Source organism: Rhipicephalus sanguineus, chromosome 11 (genome assembly GCF_013339695.2).
Source record: "Rhipicephalus sanguineus isolate Rsan-2018 chromosome 11, BIME_Rsan_1.4, whole genome shotgun sequence".
Classification (NCBI taxonomy): Eukaryota; Metazoa; Arthropoda; class Arachnida; order Ixodida; family Ixodidae; genus Rhipicephalus; species Rhipicephalus sanguineus.
In genome coordinates, this window is record NC_051186.1 from 19,865,208 (window position 1) to 19,881,945 (window position 16,738).

The 16,738-nt window shown below is 43.2% G+C and overlaps 1 protein-coding gene across 2 annotated transcripts; it reads right to left on the bottom strand.

Moving 5' to 3' along the window:
* Positions 1 to 5,978: 5,978 nt before the first annotated feature.
* On the bottom strand, positions 5,979 to 11,939 carry LOC119373511 (uncharacterized). 2 transcript variants are annotated; one of them, XM_037643558.2, is made up of 6 exons: positions 11,722 to 11,939; positions 10,064 to 10,135; positions 9,708 to 9,844; positions 9,583 to 9,650; positions 7,138 to 7,218; positions 5,979 to 6,403 (listed from the first exon to the last, which is right to left on the bottom strand). In XM_037643558.2, the coding sequence occupies exons 1-6, from the start codon at positions 11,824 to 11,826 to the stop codon at positions 6,198 to 6,200; spliced, it is 669 nt and encodes a 222-aa protein (XP_037499486.1). In that variant the 5' UTR covers positions 11,827 to 11,939; the 3' UTR covers positions 5,979 to 6,197. The 2 variants fall into 2 exon arrangements, with proteins under 2 accessions (XP_037499486.1, XP_037499487.1); XM_037643559.2 differs by lacking the exon at positions 10,064 to 10,135 and having other exon boundaries at positions 11,722 to 11,883.
* Between the last annotated feature and the right edge of the window lie 4,799 nt (positions 11,940 to 16,738).

A 16,738-nucleotide genomic window follows, 5' to 3' on the forward strand; every position in this document is an offset into this window, starting at 1 on the left:
TCACTGCCACCTAATGGTCATCTAGGTCTTGTCAAGCAGCTTTTGCAGCGTTTAGCCGAGCGGGTCACCCAGCTTCCTTTCTGGTAAGTAAGATTTATTTCAGACATTGAGCTAAGTGCTAAGGAAATTAAATATGGCATTCTCATTTATAATAATACAGTTTCGATGATTACCGCTGTGTTTGTCGGATATTTCTAGGAGGCGTGAATATTGTACACTTTGTATTAACGTCCTGCAGCTCACTGTAACCTACAAAAATGCTCCACCTGTCTGTTTACGCAGCTATAAAATTCAGTACACTTAGGGCGTTAGGCCTGTTAATGGCTGCCCTAAGATAAATCAACTCATATCGATTCATTTGGCAGTATGAACGTGTCCTGGGCTGTTTAATTGCGCTACGCAAATAAGATTTTTTCAAATCACTGTCCAAGAAGTAATTTATAAAATATTTGGCGTTTTAAAGTCATAAAATGCCAAATAGTTGTTTTAGATTATGTTATTGCTGCTAGGAAAACTTGGAATCAAACTGCCACTTTGAACCTCCAGAATGCCATCACAGTATATGTACGAATACCATATTGTGCCATTATGGCATCCACATCTCATCCAAAATGTCCTTGAGCTGTCGACAGTGGCAAAGTTTAGCAGTTCAACCTGATATCTAAAGTTTCTTGATATATAAATATTTATACTTAAAACCAACTTGCACAACGTGTCCATGTTGGTGGACACAATTGGCTCTAAAGGAAGCTACCTCGTCTCGTTTATGCGCATATCATACGCATGATGCATAGCAGCGCACTCAAGTAAACTGAACAAACGGCAACATAACAAGGTCATTCAAAACAATATAAATAGACATTGGACATTCAACCGCTCTGGTGATTGCCTCCATTTATACATGCAGATATAGCTAATGGGAAGATCATAAAGTACAGGTTAAGTGCATGTTATTTGGATGTGCGTCATGGCTTGGTCACCATTGTGTTGCTACGGCATTATACGTATCATCGGCCGTCTGTTAACTCCTAGGGAGACAGAAAAACAGTTTTGCTGCAGCCGTTTACGATACTCAGAGTGTGCAAAAAAAGCGAACCTTGTACTTGCAAGACCTGGAAAGAGTGATGACGTTGTTTGGAGACATACACACCTGAATAAGAACAACGCACAATGTGCTCTTTGTGTGCCTCATTTCTTGATGTGCTAGTAGCACACCAGCTGAATCGAAAATATTTGTTTACCCGAACATGGGTCTCGCCAAGTTCTACGCCTCACTTCTAAAGGTATGCAAAATATTACAGGCGAGAACGTGACGTCACAAAGTCGCCACAACTGGTCAGAAAGAATATATACAAAGTATCACACATGCCATCAGAAGTTCAGGGGAATATGGAATCTTGATGAGATGAAATATCCTTGGCCAACGCTTCGAGAAGCGGACTTGTCTTCTTCAAGGCTGTATCTGCCTACCTTAGCCACATCCACGCGCTGAGATAGGCAGTTGTACCCTTGAAAACAAGTCCGCTTATCCAAACGTTGGCTCCAGCGACACCCAGTGTACCAAGGATATTTCATCTCGTCAGCAGGGCACAGAAATCTCAACAATAAAACCACTTAACACGCGGCTTCCAGCGCTGGTGCCTGAGTGGTTGTTCAGACGCCATTGTTGAAAAGCCCTTCAACAGTAATTTTCGTGTCATGCTTCACCTTTATAGAGTTAAGCCAGTATGTTGAACAGCCGATGTCGTTCGAGCCAGCGTTTCGACAAGATGACTTGTCCAAACAAGAAAATTCATTTGTTTTTAATGCATATACTTCTTACTTAATGCCCCCCAAGGGGTCTTCAAGGTAATAAAGTGAACTGAATTGAATGTGAACCACGCCAGAACATATTGCGTCTTTGGTTCTCAGAAAAAAAGTGGCTAAACCACATTGTGCCATTATATTACTGTTCGACTAATCAGCTGTGTGACCCTTTCATCAGTGATTCCATAAGGTACCTTGAACTTTCCCTTAGTGGCAGCGCAGACGCCAGCGCCACCCCCCTCTACTGCGACTTTTCCATATATCTACATTACTGTTGTTGAATTTTGCAAGGTCAAAATAAAAAAAAGTGAATAGATGGATACCCAAAAGTAGTTGTACAAAGGATGCGGAGTAAACCTTGGTTCGTGCTCCTTCAATTAGATGAAGACACAGAGTAAAAACCTGAGGTCTAAAATATGGCCAATTAAAGCTACGCCTGTTACGCTGCATAGAGTCTCGTAATGGCGTAGGTGATTGTAGAGAGCTGCCCCTTGTCTTTCCCAGTCAACAATTGCTGCTTTGTCACCATCTTGCATAATGCCCTATTTGGGAGTGTAGTGACCCACGTGCATCGTGTATGACCAACTATGAGACGAACGAAAACCAGGTTCATTGCAGAAGTTATAATTTTCCAGGTAATGAAATGACGTTAAACAATAGTTGTAAAGTGCGGCGCCAAGATGGTGGGAAGAAACATTGGGAGGCCTCCCCCGTTGGGAAAATGGGGAAAAGCGACGCTTGGCGTGTGCGCCCTTGACATGTTAATTGTTGTTCATTCCTTCTATCGTGTTGCGCTGTGTCCCTAACGTTTTCCGTCGTCCATGCTAGGAATTCGACCTTAGAACGCGCTTAGAAGCGAAACACTTTGTTGCTACAGGCAACACCGACGGTGACGCGCAAAACAATGAAATACTGCAATGAAGGCAACAATAAACTGTGACAACGTGGACTGACAAGTGACCTCGATAAAAAATCTGGTTTCCGCATCTCAAATGGCTGATCGCCGATATGTTGAGGATCGAGAGATCATCAGTTATTAGACAGGGACCGACACAAATACGCATTTGACCGACGCACGTTGGTGAGCCCATTTGTGTACACGTGCATTCCTGTGCACTCGCCGGCGCTGAGTTTTTCACAAACTACGGCACCGCCGCTACCATAGAAATATTTACCTCAGACGTTTCGCTTCAAAACGCAGCCTGAAGTCATGTGGTGAATTGGAACAAAGCTGGCATTGAAAGAAGCGCATATGCTTACGCGCCCGTCAAAGGTCAGCAAGTAGAGCATGGACATACTCGCTATAACGCCAGTGCCTCGTCACATATCTATGACAAATAGAGATCAGAAAAGCGTGCACAAAAAACTTGGATGACGCCTGAGCTTCACCTTCAAGAGTAGAGCGCCATAGCGTAATGGTGCCCCTTGCGCACCACCTTCAACCGTATGGCAAGGAAAGCAGCATTTGTGCGCGTAACATTGGCCGTTTCAAAATTTGCTAGAGTGCCTTGCGCAGGTACAGTTGCGAAGTGTGCACTGCGCCATAATTCTTCCCTTTGAAAAGTGGCGAAGTACCCGCTACGCGTCCGTCTGGTGCCACGCGCACCTGCGCCGCTCCACACTTCTTAATGGGTGGGTAGCTTTAAGCCTGCCACTTGTTGCGCAATTTACGTGTTTTGACGCCTGGTGCGACTCCACGATTCTGTCACTCTATACTAAGACTGTTAAAAGGACTGCTCCCACTACATGGAATTCTAATAGCGTTTCTTTACGAAACAGTTTTAAGCTCTGGCGTAGCTCCGTAGTAGAACACATGCTTGTGACACGGAAGGCCTGGCTTCGGTTCTCACTCGAACCGCGGATATTTTTATTATTTATTTATTTGCATGTGCCCCAAATTTTCGCGCTCAACAAAGCCAATTTTTCGCTCAGAATCAACGACGCTGCCGCCGTCAAGCGGATTTCTGCGGAACGCACTCTTTAATGCTATCGTGTCAATATTCTCCCTACTCAAGACGCTATTTATTTGGAAATGTAAACAATGCAGACGATCACGGCAACATGGACGGTTGAAGTTGTGGACATTTGCTGAAAAGGAAACGTCGCCGGATCCAATCTGTTGACGAGTGGACTTCGTTCCGTCATGGCAGCAAGTTGCTTCCTTAGGAGCGTGTTTAAGCACGCTTTCCTGACTCTCGTCCACCATCAACATCACAGGAATAGGAGAGCATGTTCACAAGGAACCTAAAGGAAAAACGCGGAATAAGGGTTCTATTGAGATAGAGCAGTTGGCGTGCCAAATGGGCTTTTGGTATAGTATAGTGATCAACTTACGCAAAAAAATAGACAATCGCACACATAGGCGGAAATCCGCGAAAACGAAGCATTTAGTGGAGTGCGAAACGTAACAAAACTATTCAAGCTGAACAGTAATTACATACATCTTGAAGTAAGTGTACTGTAATGAAGAAAACTCAACAGCATGGAACGCATAGCTGATGCATTACGGCGTCCGCGTAACACTAAGCAAACATCGACATACTTGAAACAACAGCGCACTTATCTGTCCTTTGCGCGGCATGTCATTCCAACTACTCATGAGGTAGTTATTACGTTACATATTGCCATTATTGTCACTGCTTTTAATTGCAGAATATATCTGAACTAGCAGCATTTCAAATTGTTCCACGGGCGTTTTGGAACAACTGCTTCGCAGAGAACGTGAATGTCGCGTTTTCTAATGTGTTTTGCTGTGCTTGGCGTAGTTGTTCATGTTGCAGAACTGTGCACAGGCAAGCGCCTCAAGAAATAGCAAACGTAACGAGATACCTTAAACGTATTATTCACCCTAACCAACACGTGGTCACTCGCACTAGTATTCCTTGACATGGGCGATGATCGCGAAGGGTGACAGCTGAGTAGACGCTTGCCGTAGACATTTCCCATGGAAGTTGGTAATCACCGGTTTTCCCCTTTTCGAATGTTGAGGTGGATATCTCTGGTGAAACAAACCATGTTTTTTTTTCCTTCTTCCCAAATGTCGTAGCCAAGAATTGCAGCCCCTGGTGCATTAGTGAATGAAGTGCAGGGCCGCAGGTCCAGGAGGTCTTTCTAGTAATTTTACTTTGTGGCCGGAAAGTGTAATGATTGCCCATCACGTCTACGCCCCCCCCCCCTCCTCTCTTGTCTCGCGAAACGCACGCTTTGCACCACAGTGAGCGAGGTTCAGCCGTGCCTCGCAGTTTTCTGGCATCGACAGCTACTCCTAACGTAGAGGGATGTGGAGACCACAGATCAAATATCTTGGCGAGCATATTGTGCCTTTTTTTCTTTTCGCTGCCGACTTTCTGTTTCGTTTACCTGAACAGCCCATGCCGCGTAGTTGTCGTTTGAGGACAGAGCAACGCTCATTCTCGGAAACCAATAGGGAGCGCGCTGAAATTTTGTTGGAGTGAGATGAAATATTTCTTGCCCTCAGACTACAGCAGGCCACGGAAAGCATTTGTTAGAAGCAGAGAAAGCTGCGACTTAAAAGAGAGAAAGGAAAAGGAAAGCGAATACTTAGGGCGCACACCAGCTTTGGCCATGTTAATAGGAGAGTGGGCGAAAGCAATGCGCTAAAGTTTCATTAGGTGGTGTTGAAGAAAATTTGAAAAACAGACCCCCAATCAGCAAATTATCTTCGGGAAACAGATGAACTGAGAGCTGTCAATACACTAGTGTCTAATATTACTGGAGTCTCGCTGTGACTGCCTTGTAGCAGCACCGTTTAAAATGCCTCGCAGGTAATGCAAATCATGCTATCCGGCAAGTATACACACTTATTAAACTGACTTGGTGCATGGTATGTGTGTGCACTTACTTTGCTCTCACAAACTTTTGGATATACCTAGTGCAGCTAGGGAGCATATTCAATTTTAAGTACTAGATCTCCTCAGAGCGTACTTGTAGGATATCTTCATTTCGCTTCGCCTTCATGTACATCATCTTGGTAGGTGCCTAAGGCAATCCGTTCTTCGATATTGAGTCACACGTAATCTTTTCCATAATCTCAAATATCTATCCATAATTTGTGAAATGGGAGATGGCTTGTGGCTTAAAACTACCATCCAGTATGTGTAACTTCTGCAGATATCAAGAATTCTGGCGATAACTAGACCATGCAATAACGAAAGTCTACTTTTATTGATGCCTTTGGGTGAGAATGCCGGAATACATTGACGCGTCAACTAAGAGCAATAACGGCCATGCTTAACAAATATGTGGCGCAATGTTCTCTTTCGTCCAGTTGTGATCTAGACAAGTGATAAAATAAATAAGTTGAATCACTGCACAAATTTCGATGATCCTCCACCAGTTTGTCTAGATGTCAGACGATGCTAAAAAAAACGTCATCGAAGGGGCTGCATTTTCTTCTTCGCATTTCCTACGACCGTTATCGCTGGTTTCGTTTTGTTCCGAAGTATATCCTGGCACTTGACTGTATAAACGTTTTGTGCTCCGCTAGCAACTCTCCAAAATTTTATTTTGCAGCCTCGGGTAGAGCCCTTGGTAACCGAAGAGTTGCGAACTCGAAGGTCAAATGTGGTGTGCTGACCTATGTAATGAAACAAAAAAAACATATTTTAAATATTTCTACACAGTGCAAAGTCAGCAAGGTTTGCAGTTGATATCTTCATACCATTCTGAATATTATAGCATGGATATAGCACAGTTTAGGCTGCCTCCTGCCTAATGAGAAGAGTTTCAGCGTTCTCAAGTTGAAAGAAATTTCGTGCGACGACATATAGGCAATACTCACAGAGCAGCATTGCAAAACGATCGGAAAGTAAAACATAGCCTCAAGGCTAGTACAGTCATGTCGCTTTTCAATATTGCATCTTTATCAGCAGGAATCCTTTTACATAACTTGTAAATTTCACTTATTAGCAAAGCAGTATTTAATTTTGGTTTAGAAGGTATATATAAGCAAGCAACAACTTAGCTTCTTTTTTTAGTTTTTAGTTTTTTTAGTTTATTTATTCCGCACATAGTTACATAACATGAAATATGTCCACGAGGCAAGGTAAAAGTAGACTCATATGTCTCCTGACAAGGCCATCACCGAGGACTTACACGTCGCAACTTGATATAAAAAAACAAATTTGAAGCAGGACATTTCCTTATTCTTTATATCGAATATTCAATTAAAAAATCTGTGTACCTGGAACTTTTCCTATTGCTTCGTTATTCAGAATGACGTGGTCGTCCTTCAAAGCAGTTTATGAACAGGCGATAAAAACGAACCTTTTAAGGTTCAAAAGGCGGCAATAGGGGCTAGTTGGTACGTACCTTTCAAGGTGCTTGTAACTTTAACCACTGCACATCTCAACTTCTTACTCATATACAAGATGTCTTCAGTCTGATTATATTCTGTACCATTAGAAGAGAAAAGGAATTCAATTAACCGTGCGGATCTGCACACTAGTGTCCACCAGCACCTCGTTACCATAACAAATATCCATGCATTCTTTCCCGAATTCAAAAAAAAAAAAAACATCGGCAAGCTAACTCTTTTTGCGCCTCAAGGCACAAAAGTGAGTGCCGGTAAAAGTGTACGTATTAGTCATTGGTTATGTAACTGGAGTAAATAAGCATAATCCTAATTTTACTGGAGAGATAATCGTGTGGAAAGAAATACATGCAGTGGGTAGAAAAATACCTTACGTTAACATATATACGCCTGAACGTCGACCTAAAGGTGGCCCAAAGGTGAAAGAAAGAAATGGAAACAAAGAGACATAGGCAGAGAAAAGAATATATAGAAAGAACGCGGAAGACAGTTTTAGAGAGAAATAAAGCAAAGAAAGACATAAAAGGATAAAGAGACAGCAAAAAAAGACAGATAGAAAGAAAAAGAGAAATATAGAAAGAAAGCAATAGATAGAAAGAGGAAGAGAAAAATAGAGAGCAGGACAGGAAGTGAAAGAAAGGGATAAATAAAGACAGAGAAAGCGGGAAACAGAAAGAAAGAGTAAGAAATAGAGAGAGAGAGAAACAAATCAATAGAAGAAACTGATAGAAAAATAAGATAGAAGAACTAGACCGAAAGAGAAAGAAAAAGAAGAAAGAAAAAATAAACAGAAACAGGGAAAGCCGCCCAGCCGCGCCCTTCCTTCAGGCTTGGCACCAATTGTGCAAAGCTGTCACAATTTTTTTCATTGAAATGAGATGCACATTTGGTGCTCTAATACGCGTATCATACACAGCGTTCATTCTTGCGGGGACGAGCAACGATTTGTCAAGGTTTGCTGAGTCTTATGAGACATAAGTAATGTTTATTACATTGTTGTAAGAACGCTTGCCAGCAATCCAACCGCTAGTTAACCTTCGACAAGAACCAGTACTACAGTTTTAAAGACGATAGTCTTTCTTGGGGAACTTAAACACAGAAGTTTTGGTCTGTCTTTCTGTTTGTCGGCACGTCACTCGATTCAGCCACCCGGCCAAAGTTGAACCACTTGCTTACCGCCCACCAATGTTGAACTGGTACGGCTGTTCCTACTTCTGAACGTTGTCGATCAAAAAGGAAATATTACGCATATTTGAGGCGCAACATCATTAGCTAAGTATTAGGTGGTGTGTTCCTTTAATAGAAAATACATAGATACGCAGTTTTAAAGACCCTAGTTTTTTAAGCTGCGCTGAAAATGCGACTGTGCTGAAACTTTTTTTCCTCCGTGCCCTCTGCACAAGCTCATGTTGTGTTTCGGTTTCGGTTCAGCATTGCATTGTACGAATGCCAGGGGGTGCCGCTCAGGCATTCCTGTTTTACCCAGGTGACGTGTAAATAAGAGAGTTTGTGGAGAGTACTCGTTGATTGCGGACGTTTCTTCTCCTTCGGTGCATCGCGCCAAACCGCGTGTTCGGGCTGGCCGGCGTCCCCGCCGTTCGCGTTGCTCACCGCCGGTCTTCACCTGCCGCTGCGCCGGGACTTCCAGCCCGCAACACAGCACTCATGTTTCCCGACGTATTGCCAGATGGCGTCCGTATCTCACGCAGCGCCTCTTCTATCGTCTTTAGACAACGTTGGCAGCGAAGCACGCAGATACGCGGCCAATTTTTTGTTAAGCAGCGGTCACTACAACTACTCGTCTACCCCTTCTATTTACGATAGCGGGTGGTGGCTGGCTGGGGGTCGTTGCTCCCTTTTGTCAGCCCTTGTCTGCTCCACTGAAACATGCCAACTATAAAAAAGTGAGTGCATTCCTTTTGTTTAGCCAATGAATGACCGGGTATGGAACCCGCGTCCGCCAGGACGCGTGTTGGATGCCCGGCCAGCGCGGTCTAATTTAGATGGAGCGAAATGCAAGGAAAACCGGTGTGTCTAGATCCGGAATCCCACCACGACGATGTGCATCGTAAATATATCGTGATTTTGGCACATAAGACTCCAGCAATAATTATTCTTTTCTGACAAAATTTTGAGTGTTTCTTTTCATTGTTTTGTGGTACCACCTGTGCAGCGCATCTGCATACCAATGGCTGTGGTACACGGGTATGCGCGAGAAGTGACGAGAAGGGCTCAATAGCGTACGCTACAGGCATGACACGTTATTTATGTTGCGACCTGTCAATCATGTTCGCAATGCACTCATGCCCTGCTAGGCCAATATTGGTTTACATAAAGTCCAGGAGGAGACCACAAGAGGTACACACGTAGCCGGCTAGATAGACAGATAGATATAAAGGGTCAAAGTGCCTTTGGTTCGCGAAGAAATGCTGCGCATTTATTACCTGAATGTTGAATAAGCATTTGGTACACATTCCTTGGTTGAAGAGTTCGCTGTAGGTAACCGGATATTCTGTAAATAAAAGAATTAACATCAATACATCGCAGTTTTCTGCAACACCTGTACTACTTTGAATTGTTTTTGTTATAGGATCGCATCAAAAGAACTGATGTCTTGTTTTTCTTGATCATTTGTTCCACTTCGCACTCATGGACAGGCCGCTCAGTTGTCTTATATGTCCATATTGGTTGGTCGGTCGAAAAGAACTGAAAGAGAGGCAAATGAGTACTTATAAAAAGGGCTCCTCGTACTGAGAGCTCTTAAAATAACGTATCATTTAACAACTTCTTCATTTCGGCCATGACAATCACGCATACGAAGTTAAAATGTTATAAAACACAAACGCATGTAAGGCTCTTAGTGCCACGAGGAAGCGCTTCAAAGGAGCAATATAGACACAAGAAAGCATTTCGTAGGGTGCTTACCTTTGCAAATCCGTCATATCTGCGTACATAACGATAATGGCGATGATGATAATGGTGAATTGTTCGGTAGGGCTGTAGAAAAGTTTAAATTAGCAAAATAAGATAATTCTTACCATGTGTACATGCTTTATTCAAAATTTGAAGTTTTATTTGAGTAATAAAGCGCACAAAAAGAGTTCATGCCGCCCACTGCTATTATTGTCAAGCTGCAATCATTCTCACATAAGTAATGCCGATATACGTTTATTTAAAGGTCACAGTGATTGTACTCATTAACCAAAAAAATGGCGAAGCTTGCACGATGTCGCGCAAGGCTTAAAACAGCAAAGCTGGACAATTATGAAGTCTAATCTGGTTCCTTGTAGGTTGTTGCTTGGCTTTTGCTATAGGTGATGCTAGGTTGCTTCTTAGCTTGTGGCTAGGCTTTAGCTAGGTGATGCTAGCATGATTCTATGTTGCTTCGAGTTTGTTTTGAAGTTTCAGCTAGGTGATGGAAGGTTGTTTCCAGGTTTTTGCTAGACTTTTAGCTAGGTGATGCTAGGTTTCTTCTAGGTAGCTGCCAGGCTCTTACCTATGTTGTTTTCTAGGTTGCCTCTAGGTCGTTGCTGGGCGGCAGCTAGTTATTGATAGGTTGTTTCTAGGTTATTGACTGTTTTGTTAGACTTCAGAATCGTCCGGCGTCGCTGTTTGAAGGGTTGCGCGCCTTAGTTGCAAGCTTCGCCACTTCTTTTTTTTTTTCTGTCGCTGTTCTTTCTCTCTCTCTAGTGTTACGTTCTCTTTCTAACTCTTTCACTCTCTCTCTTTCACGCGTTTAATGTGCTCTTCTTCACCGAGCAGCGTGTTCGTCTAACGCTCCCACTTGCTGTACTCGTTAGTGTAGCTTGCCCAATTCCTGTGTCGCATACCCACGTGAGGATATCTTCTCGATGGAGCGCAAGTTGCCGATGGCTTAAACACTATGACAGCAAAAAGAATGAACATAGCGCGTGCCTGCTCATGATGATGATAGTCTTTTGTACACACTATAGACAACAAGGTTTTTACGGTCGGTTTCAACAGCTTCGCTGTGAAAAGTTCGGTTGAAATACGCGGGTTGGCACAAATACAGAACAGTTGCCTATTCCAATGTTGCCTATTCTCACGTTGAGTGGCGGGATTTAATTATGCCAAATTTTGGAGAAGTGGACGCTTACTTTCGGTAAAGGTTATTCCTTAATCACGGCATTTGCCATAGGACCCATCGCTATAATAAGAACGCGTAGCGTTTCTCTTGATACCACTCAGCCATGGAAACAGGGTGATCAACCATGTCCATTGCGAATGCCCAACTCTCGCTCGTTTAGTGTTTACGAAACGTAGGCGAAAATTGCTAGACTCCATCACGTGACGGTTGGAGTCGGACGTTGCACAACCTCCCGTGAAGATCGTTCTGTTCAAAGCGCCAACATAAAGGTAACCAAACGAGCTAGTTACTATGCATATACTGTAAGGGGTCTAGATTATTTACCATTCACTATCGGAATATGTTAACGTGAACAGCATGAAACAAATTTTGATCAAATACGAACACTACGTTGCAAGAATTGAAAGACATGGTAATCGAGATGTTTTAAGCGGTTCACGACAACTTCAAGTAAATTTTTAGAACAAGGACGTACCATGATGAAAATAACAGGCGTTCTTCTGACGAATCGGAGTCTACATTCCATTATGCTTACGCATGCGGCCAATAGAGAAACGCCAAGAATCGTTCCCTTTGCCATGCTCAGAGGCAGTTTAAGGAGGTAATGATAGCCGCAACGCTGCCCCAACACCAACGCGAAGAAAACACATTGTTACGCATGATAATTCAGCGCGAGTGCTGAAGGAGGGTCACATATTCTCAACAGGTGCGATGCACAAGGAAACTCCGCTGCAGTATATTGCGACATAGGATAAGAAAACTGAAAATGTGCTCGATAACGTAACATTTCTTACGACAATAGCATGGCTGAAAAAAAAAATATAAAGCATACATTTGCTTTCATTGCACGGTGTCTACCGCTCGGAAAATGTTTTCTGATTGTGACAAAAATGAGAAGATCGTTCGTCACATCGGCGGCAACAAGCATACTTTTACCCCATAAAAAAGGAATTACATTTTTAATTTGATGTTGAAAATCGTGAAAGAATAACCGCTAGCGTCACCTAACAGCGATGTAGTCAATCAACTGGTGGGACAAGAAATCCTCGCAGGCCGACTCATTTGCTTAAAAAGAAACATCTATAACTTGAAAATGTATTTTGCGCACTTGAGGCAGCTTTCGGTTGCGTCAGAGAGTATTTTTTGCCTTCTTTTTCTCACACATCCAAAATGGCGCCTGGTGGCGCTGCTTGCGGTGCCATCTTCAATTTCGTCTGCTTCAACTGATGCGCTATGCCATGAGCTATGCCGATGGTCGTACTGTGCCGCTGTATTGTTGTTAGCATGTCTCACATGTGCTGCGCTGTGAAGTCGTGCATTTATTGTCCCTATATGACGAATCAACTTGGCTTGGATTGCGGCACCAGTGCTAAAATAAACGCATACACTGCGATTACAGAAAATCAAGTGTTCTGTAATCGTATCATAAGGCTTCATTTAACCGCTACCGCGCTGAAAACGACTGTTACATTCGTTACATTAGTGTTCAGCGAAAATAAAGTAATCCTTCAGAAATCACATGTGCTTTCGATTTTAATTTTTACCCGCACTACAATCGTCATCGCGTCCACTTACCAGTGTTGTGGGTATGTGTCACGCCAATGGAAGAAGACCGAACGCAGATCGAAAAATTCTGTTTTAAAAATTTTAACCGACTTTCGAGAGAAACCGTGGCAAGGTTGGACCCTTCAGACGATACGCATGCTATTGCGGTACAAAACAGAAAAGCGATGAAGGACGGTAGACAGTCGCTTCAAAGTGATGTATCACGAAATTGAATGTCTTATTTTATTTTGCTTCAACTTATATGCGCTGCAAGTGAAGTTGATTTTCATGAGCTAGTTAGATTCGTTTTCAAGTACCAAACTAATCAAAAGTATTATAAAAAAGCAATGCACGTTTTCGCATCGCAACATACCGATGCAAAAAGCTCGAGAGAGACATGCATGTACATGCAGTCACAGACTTATTTTTGTTTCTTAGTTTTAAAAGCACGTTTTAGCTGTTCTTATCTTACTACTTTCTGAGAGTCTCTCACTGTTTTGGTGGCCAAGGTTACAGACCAATTCAGTCTGTCTCAACGAAACAAGAGCGCCGCAATACCCGCAAATATACATGTTCAGAGAAGCTTGACGCTCGCTTCGTCATTAAAATTATCTGTTTAGAGGGCTTGATTTAATATACGCAGTGATCAGCGGCACCTACCTCCGTTGCAAGCCAGATAATTCTACAAACGCAGTGGAGGCAAGACAACATATTTACATCGTAAGGAAGTGAAATGTCACAGTTTCACTTGGTTTCGCTTGTGTCCCTTGGATCGTTTGGGTGATTACATATGCGTGAGTCGCAGCTTTTGCGCTAATGTTCGCTATAATGTGGTGTAGATTGCGTCGGTGGGGCGACCTTAATCTGATGTCCCATACTCGTTAAGAGATCTCACTGATCTCACAGTTCCAAAGTGGGCCAATGTTTACTGCCTTTCTTCTATACATTTTTACCATGCATGAGAGAAAACGGAGAAAACAGTATTCGCACGGTACAACTGGCTTCATCTTACTGCGTCGGGTAATTTAACAGTTATTGTTGGCGATACTCTCGTTCGAAGTTTACACATGTACTTGAATCCTAATCTTCAGCTTAATTTTCTCGTGCAAGCGACTACTTTCTAGAACGTTATAGAAAACTGCTTGAGTGCTTAGCAAAAAGCAAATGATACGCAGTGGAAAAATATGACATCATGCTAGTTCAATAATGCGTGCCATTTGACAAGTCTTTATTCCCACAACTGATTTGGAGAAGCGCCAGCGGGGACAATCGGCATGTTCAAGTGAGTGCGCGGATGCGTTTGCTAAAAGTTCAGAGCATTGATGCCCATCGCTTCTAGTGCTAACAGAATATGTAAAAAGAAACGGTTTAATTCGACTAGCCGATGCCACAGTTGTACAGCCCAGCCTGCCTCAACGGGAGCATGCGAACAACGTGAACAACAAGAATGGACAGTAATCCATCCAGTGTGCCAAATGGGACTGCTCTCTTCTACTTCAACAGTGACAGGTTGTGATCAGCTTTAGAAAAAAACTAGCTCGAGAAATTATTTAAATGTTCAGAATGATGGAGAAATACTGAAGGTACGTTAAGCCCATTCGATTGTCTTATCTGACTAGGAGTACAGCTGTCTCGAGCAAGAATCATGAGGTACGCAATGGTATTTAAGTTCAGACCCATGCACTTCACCGACAACCACCCCTTTTGAATTTTCCTTCCTTCTTTTACGGTATTTATATTTGTGCACACAAATAAATGTATTTTATGGCAGACATTGCCCTTCGGTGTGTGTTCTTTGCGTGTTCGTGTTTCAAGTATCGCTGTTTTTCTTCAAGATCACTACCACAGAACCATGATGATGTCCTATCACGAATAGCAACAATGTTTATGTGCTGGGACATATACTAAACGTGAGCCTTCACTGTAGTCTCAACAAAAATTAAGTCCTTATTGACTACGCATGAATAAAGACATGGAGGCAAAAAGAATTGACATTCGGGGAAGTTGGAATTGGTTATGTATCTTTGATACATTTTTGAGCAGTTATGCATATTTGATGCATGGGACAAAGAAAGTTCTAGAAACAGGAGTCGTTAGCACAGACTGCTTCAGTTCAACAAGATATATTTTTGCAAAATCAGAGCGAAATGAAAAAAAAGGGTATTGAATTGACGTGACGGTCTTTAACGCAGTGAAACATTTTTTTTTTTTTTTGCAACAAACTTCTTGCGTCAAAGGCAGGCAGTCTCTGAAGGCTAACTATGTGGCATATACTGTTGCATCGGCCTACCTGTATAAATGAATGGGGCATACCAGAATGAAGCCTCAATTAAGTGGTCGTACTGCCACGGCATATATAGAATTTATAACTGTATACACAAGTGGGAGGTGTTGCGTGGACGTTCTCAAAGCTTTCCAAAAATAATTTCTGAAGAAACTTAAGAAAATCAGCGCGTACGGCGACTTGTGCGTGCCGTCATCCAAATTATTTTTTCCTGTACCTTCTTCGACGTTTCATTGTCATGAGTATTCATTATCATTGTCACTATTACTCAAGTAGCGCCACACTCGATGCTTACCGGCCTCCTCAGCAAGCAATTTCCGGCTGCGTCTTTCTTTAAGTTTGTCTATTTATTGTTTGGGGCTAAGTCAATCATGCGCATATGCCATGCCCTCTTTTTTAACATAATTGCCACCACTACCTTTGCATTCCAGTGAACTTGCTACTATATCAAGAGCAGGGGCGTAGCCAAGGGGGGGGGGGTTGGGGGGTTCAAACCCCCCCCGAAAATTTTCAATTTTGCTTGCGTCTATAGGCACGCACACATACAAACGCACGCACGAACATACATAAAGTATGGTTGAACCCCCCCCCCCCGTGCATACACCAAACGTGCATACACCAAAGGTTATGACAGTAGGCTTCGCGACAGCTGTTAGAAGGAGAGGAAGTCTACGTGGCGAAACACGTGGCATCGTGCAACGCTAAATCGAACGAATATCACATAAAGTTCGCTGGCGTAGTTCTCAAACAATGGAAGTAGATAAGGATCTGAAAGGAGTTAGGAGTCGTCGTGAAGAACAGAGAAGTTATTGCAGCAAGTAGCAGCAAAGCGGGGTAAAAAGTTTTGAAATGCGAACTTTTTGGTTAATTCCGTGGCAAGTTTGGTGGATTTTGGACACGACCAATTACTATGCCTAAGAGAGTCAAAATGGGAGCCGAAAAATGCAAACACGGAGTGCGATAGGTTGAACGAACAGGAGAAAGTGCCTCAGACAGGCTGCTCCACTTCCGCCCCTCCCCTCCCTTTTCCCCAGCTCCCCTTATCTCTGAGGTGAGATGCCTGAGCGCGATTGCAACCTTTCTTGATATGTGGCAAGGGGTACACTCTTCTAATTTATAATTTTTTTTCCAGGCAGCAATTACCAACAGCGACACGCAACACCGCTGGACATGACGTCAACACTAACCCCTTAAAACAAACACGCCAAGGATGACAAGGCGCCTTTGACAAAAAGAGGTCCTCCTGTCGAAACGTCGGTCAGTCTTTCTGAGGTACTTTCTCCTGTTCGTTCAGGCTATGCCTTGCTTAAGAGAGGGCTTTGGAAATACACAAAATGTCGTCTGTAACGCAAAAGGCATAACCATTTTTCGACAAGAATTGATACGGCTGCCTAGAAAAAAAAATAAGGTAGGCATGGGCCGACTTGAATTTGGCATTGCATCGACCTAATTTCGGGGTCGATGTGAAGGTGGGCAGCATATGGGCCAGCTTGCGGAAGAAAGGAGCCATCCAACCGACCAGCGTGCGCCTCTGTGAGCGCTTTCTGGTACTCACCGATCATCGCAGCCCCATGCTGAAGCAAAAATTACCCTCGCGGAAGTGGTGGTTGCACGCGCGTGTTTTAGCCGATGGCTCATGTTTACCTGTGGAGCACCGCAAAGA

What these genes read in the sequence shown, in the direction of transcription:
- LOC119373511 (XM_037643558.2), bottom strand. Translation starts at nt 11,826, where the DNA reads ATGGCAAAGGGAACGATTCTTGGCGTTTCTCTATTGGCCGCATGCGTA. An exon ending in GATATGACGGATTTGCAAAG is followed by an intron (nt 9,845 to 10,063) that starts GTAAGCACCCTA and finishes CCTCTCTTTCAG; the next exon opens with TTCTTTTCGACCGACCAACC. An exon ending in AGTTACAAGCACCTTGAAAG is followed by an intron (nt 6,404 to 7,137) that starts GTACGTACCAAC and finishes TTCATTACATAG; the next exon opens with GTCAGCACACCACATTTGAC.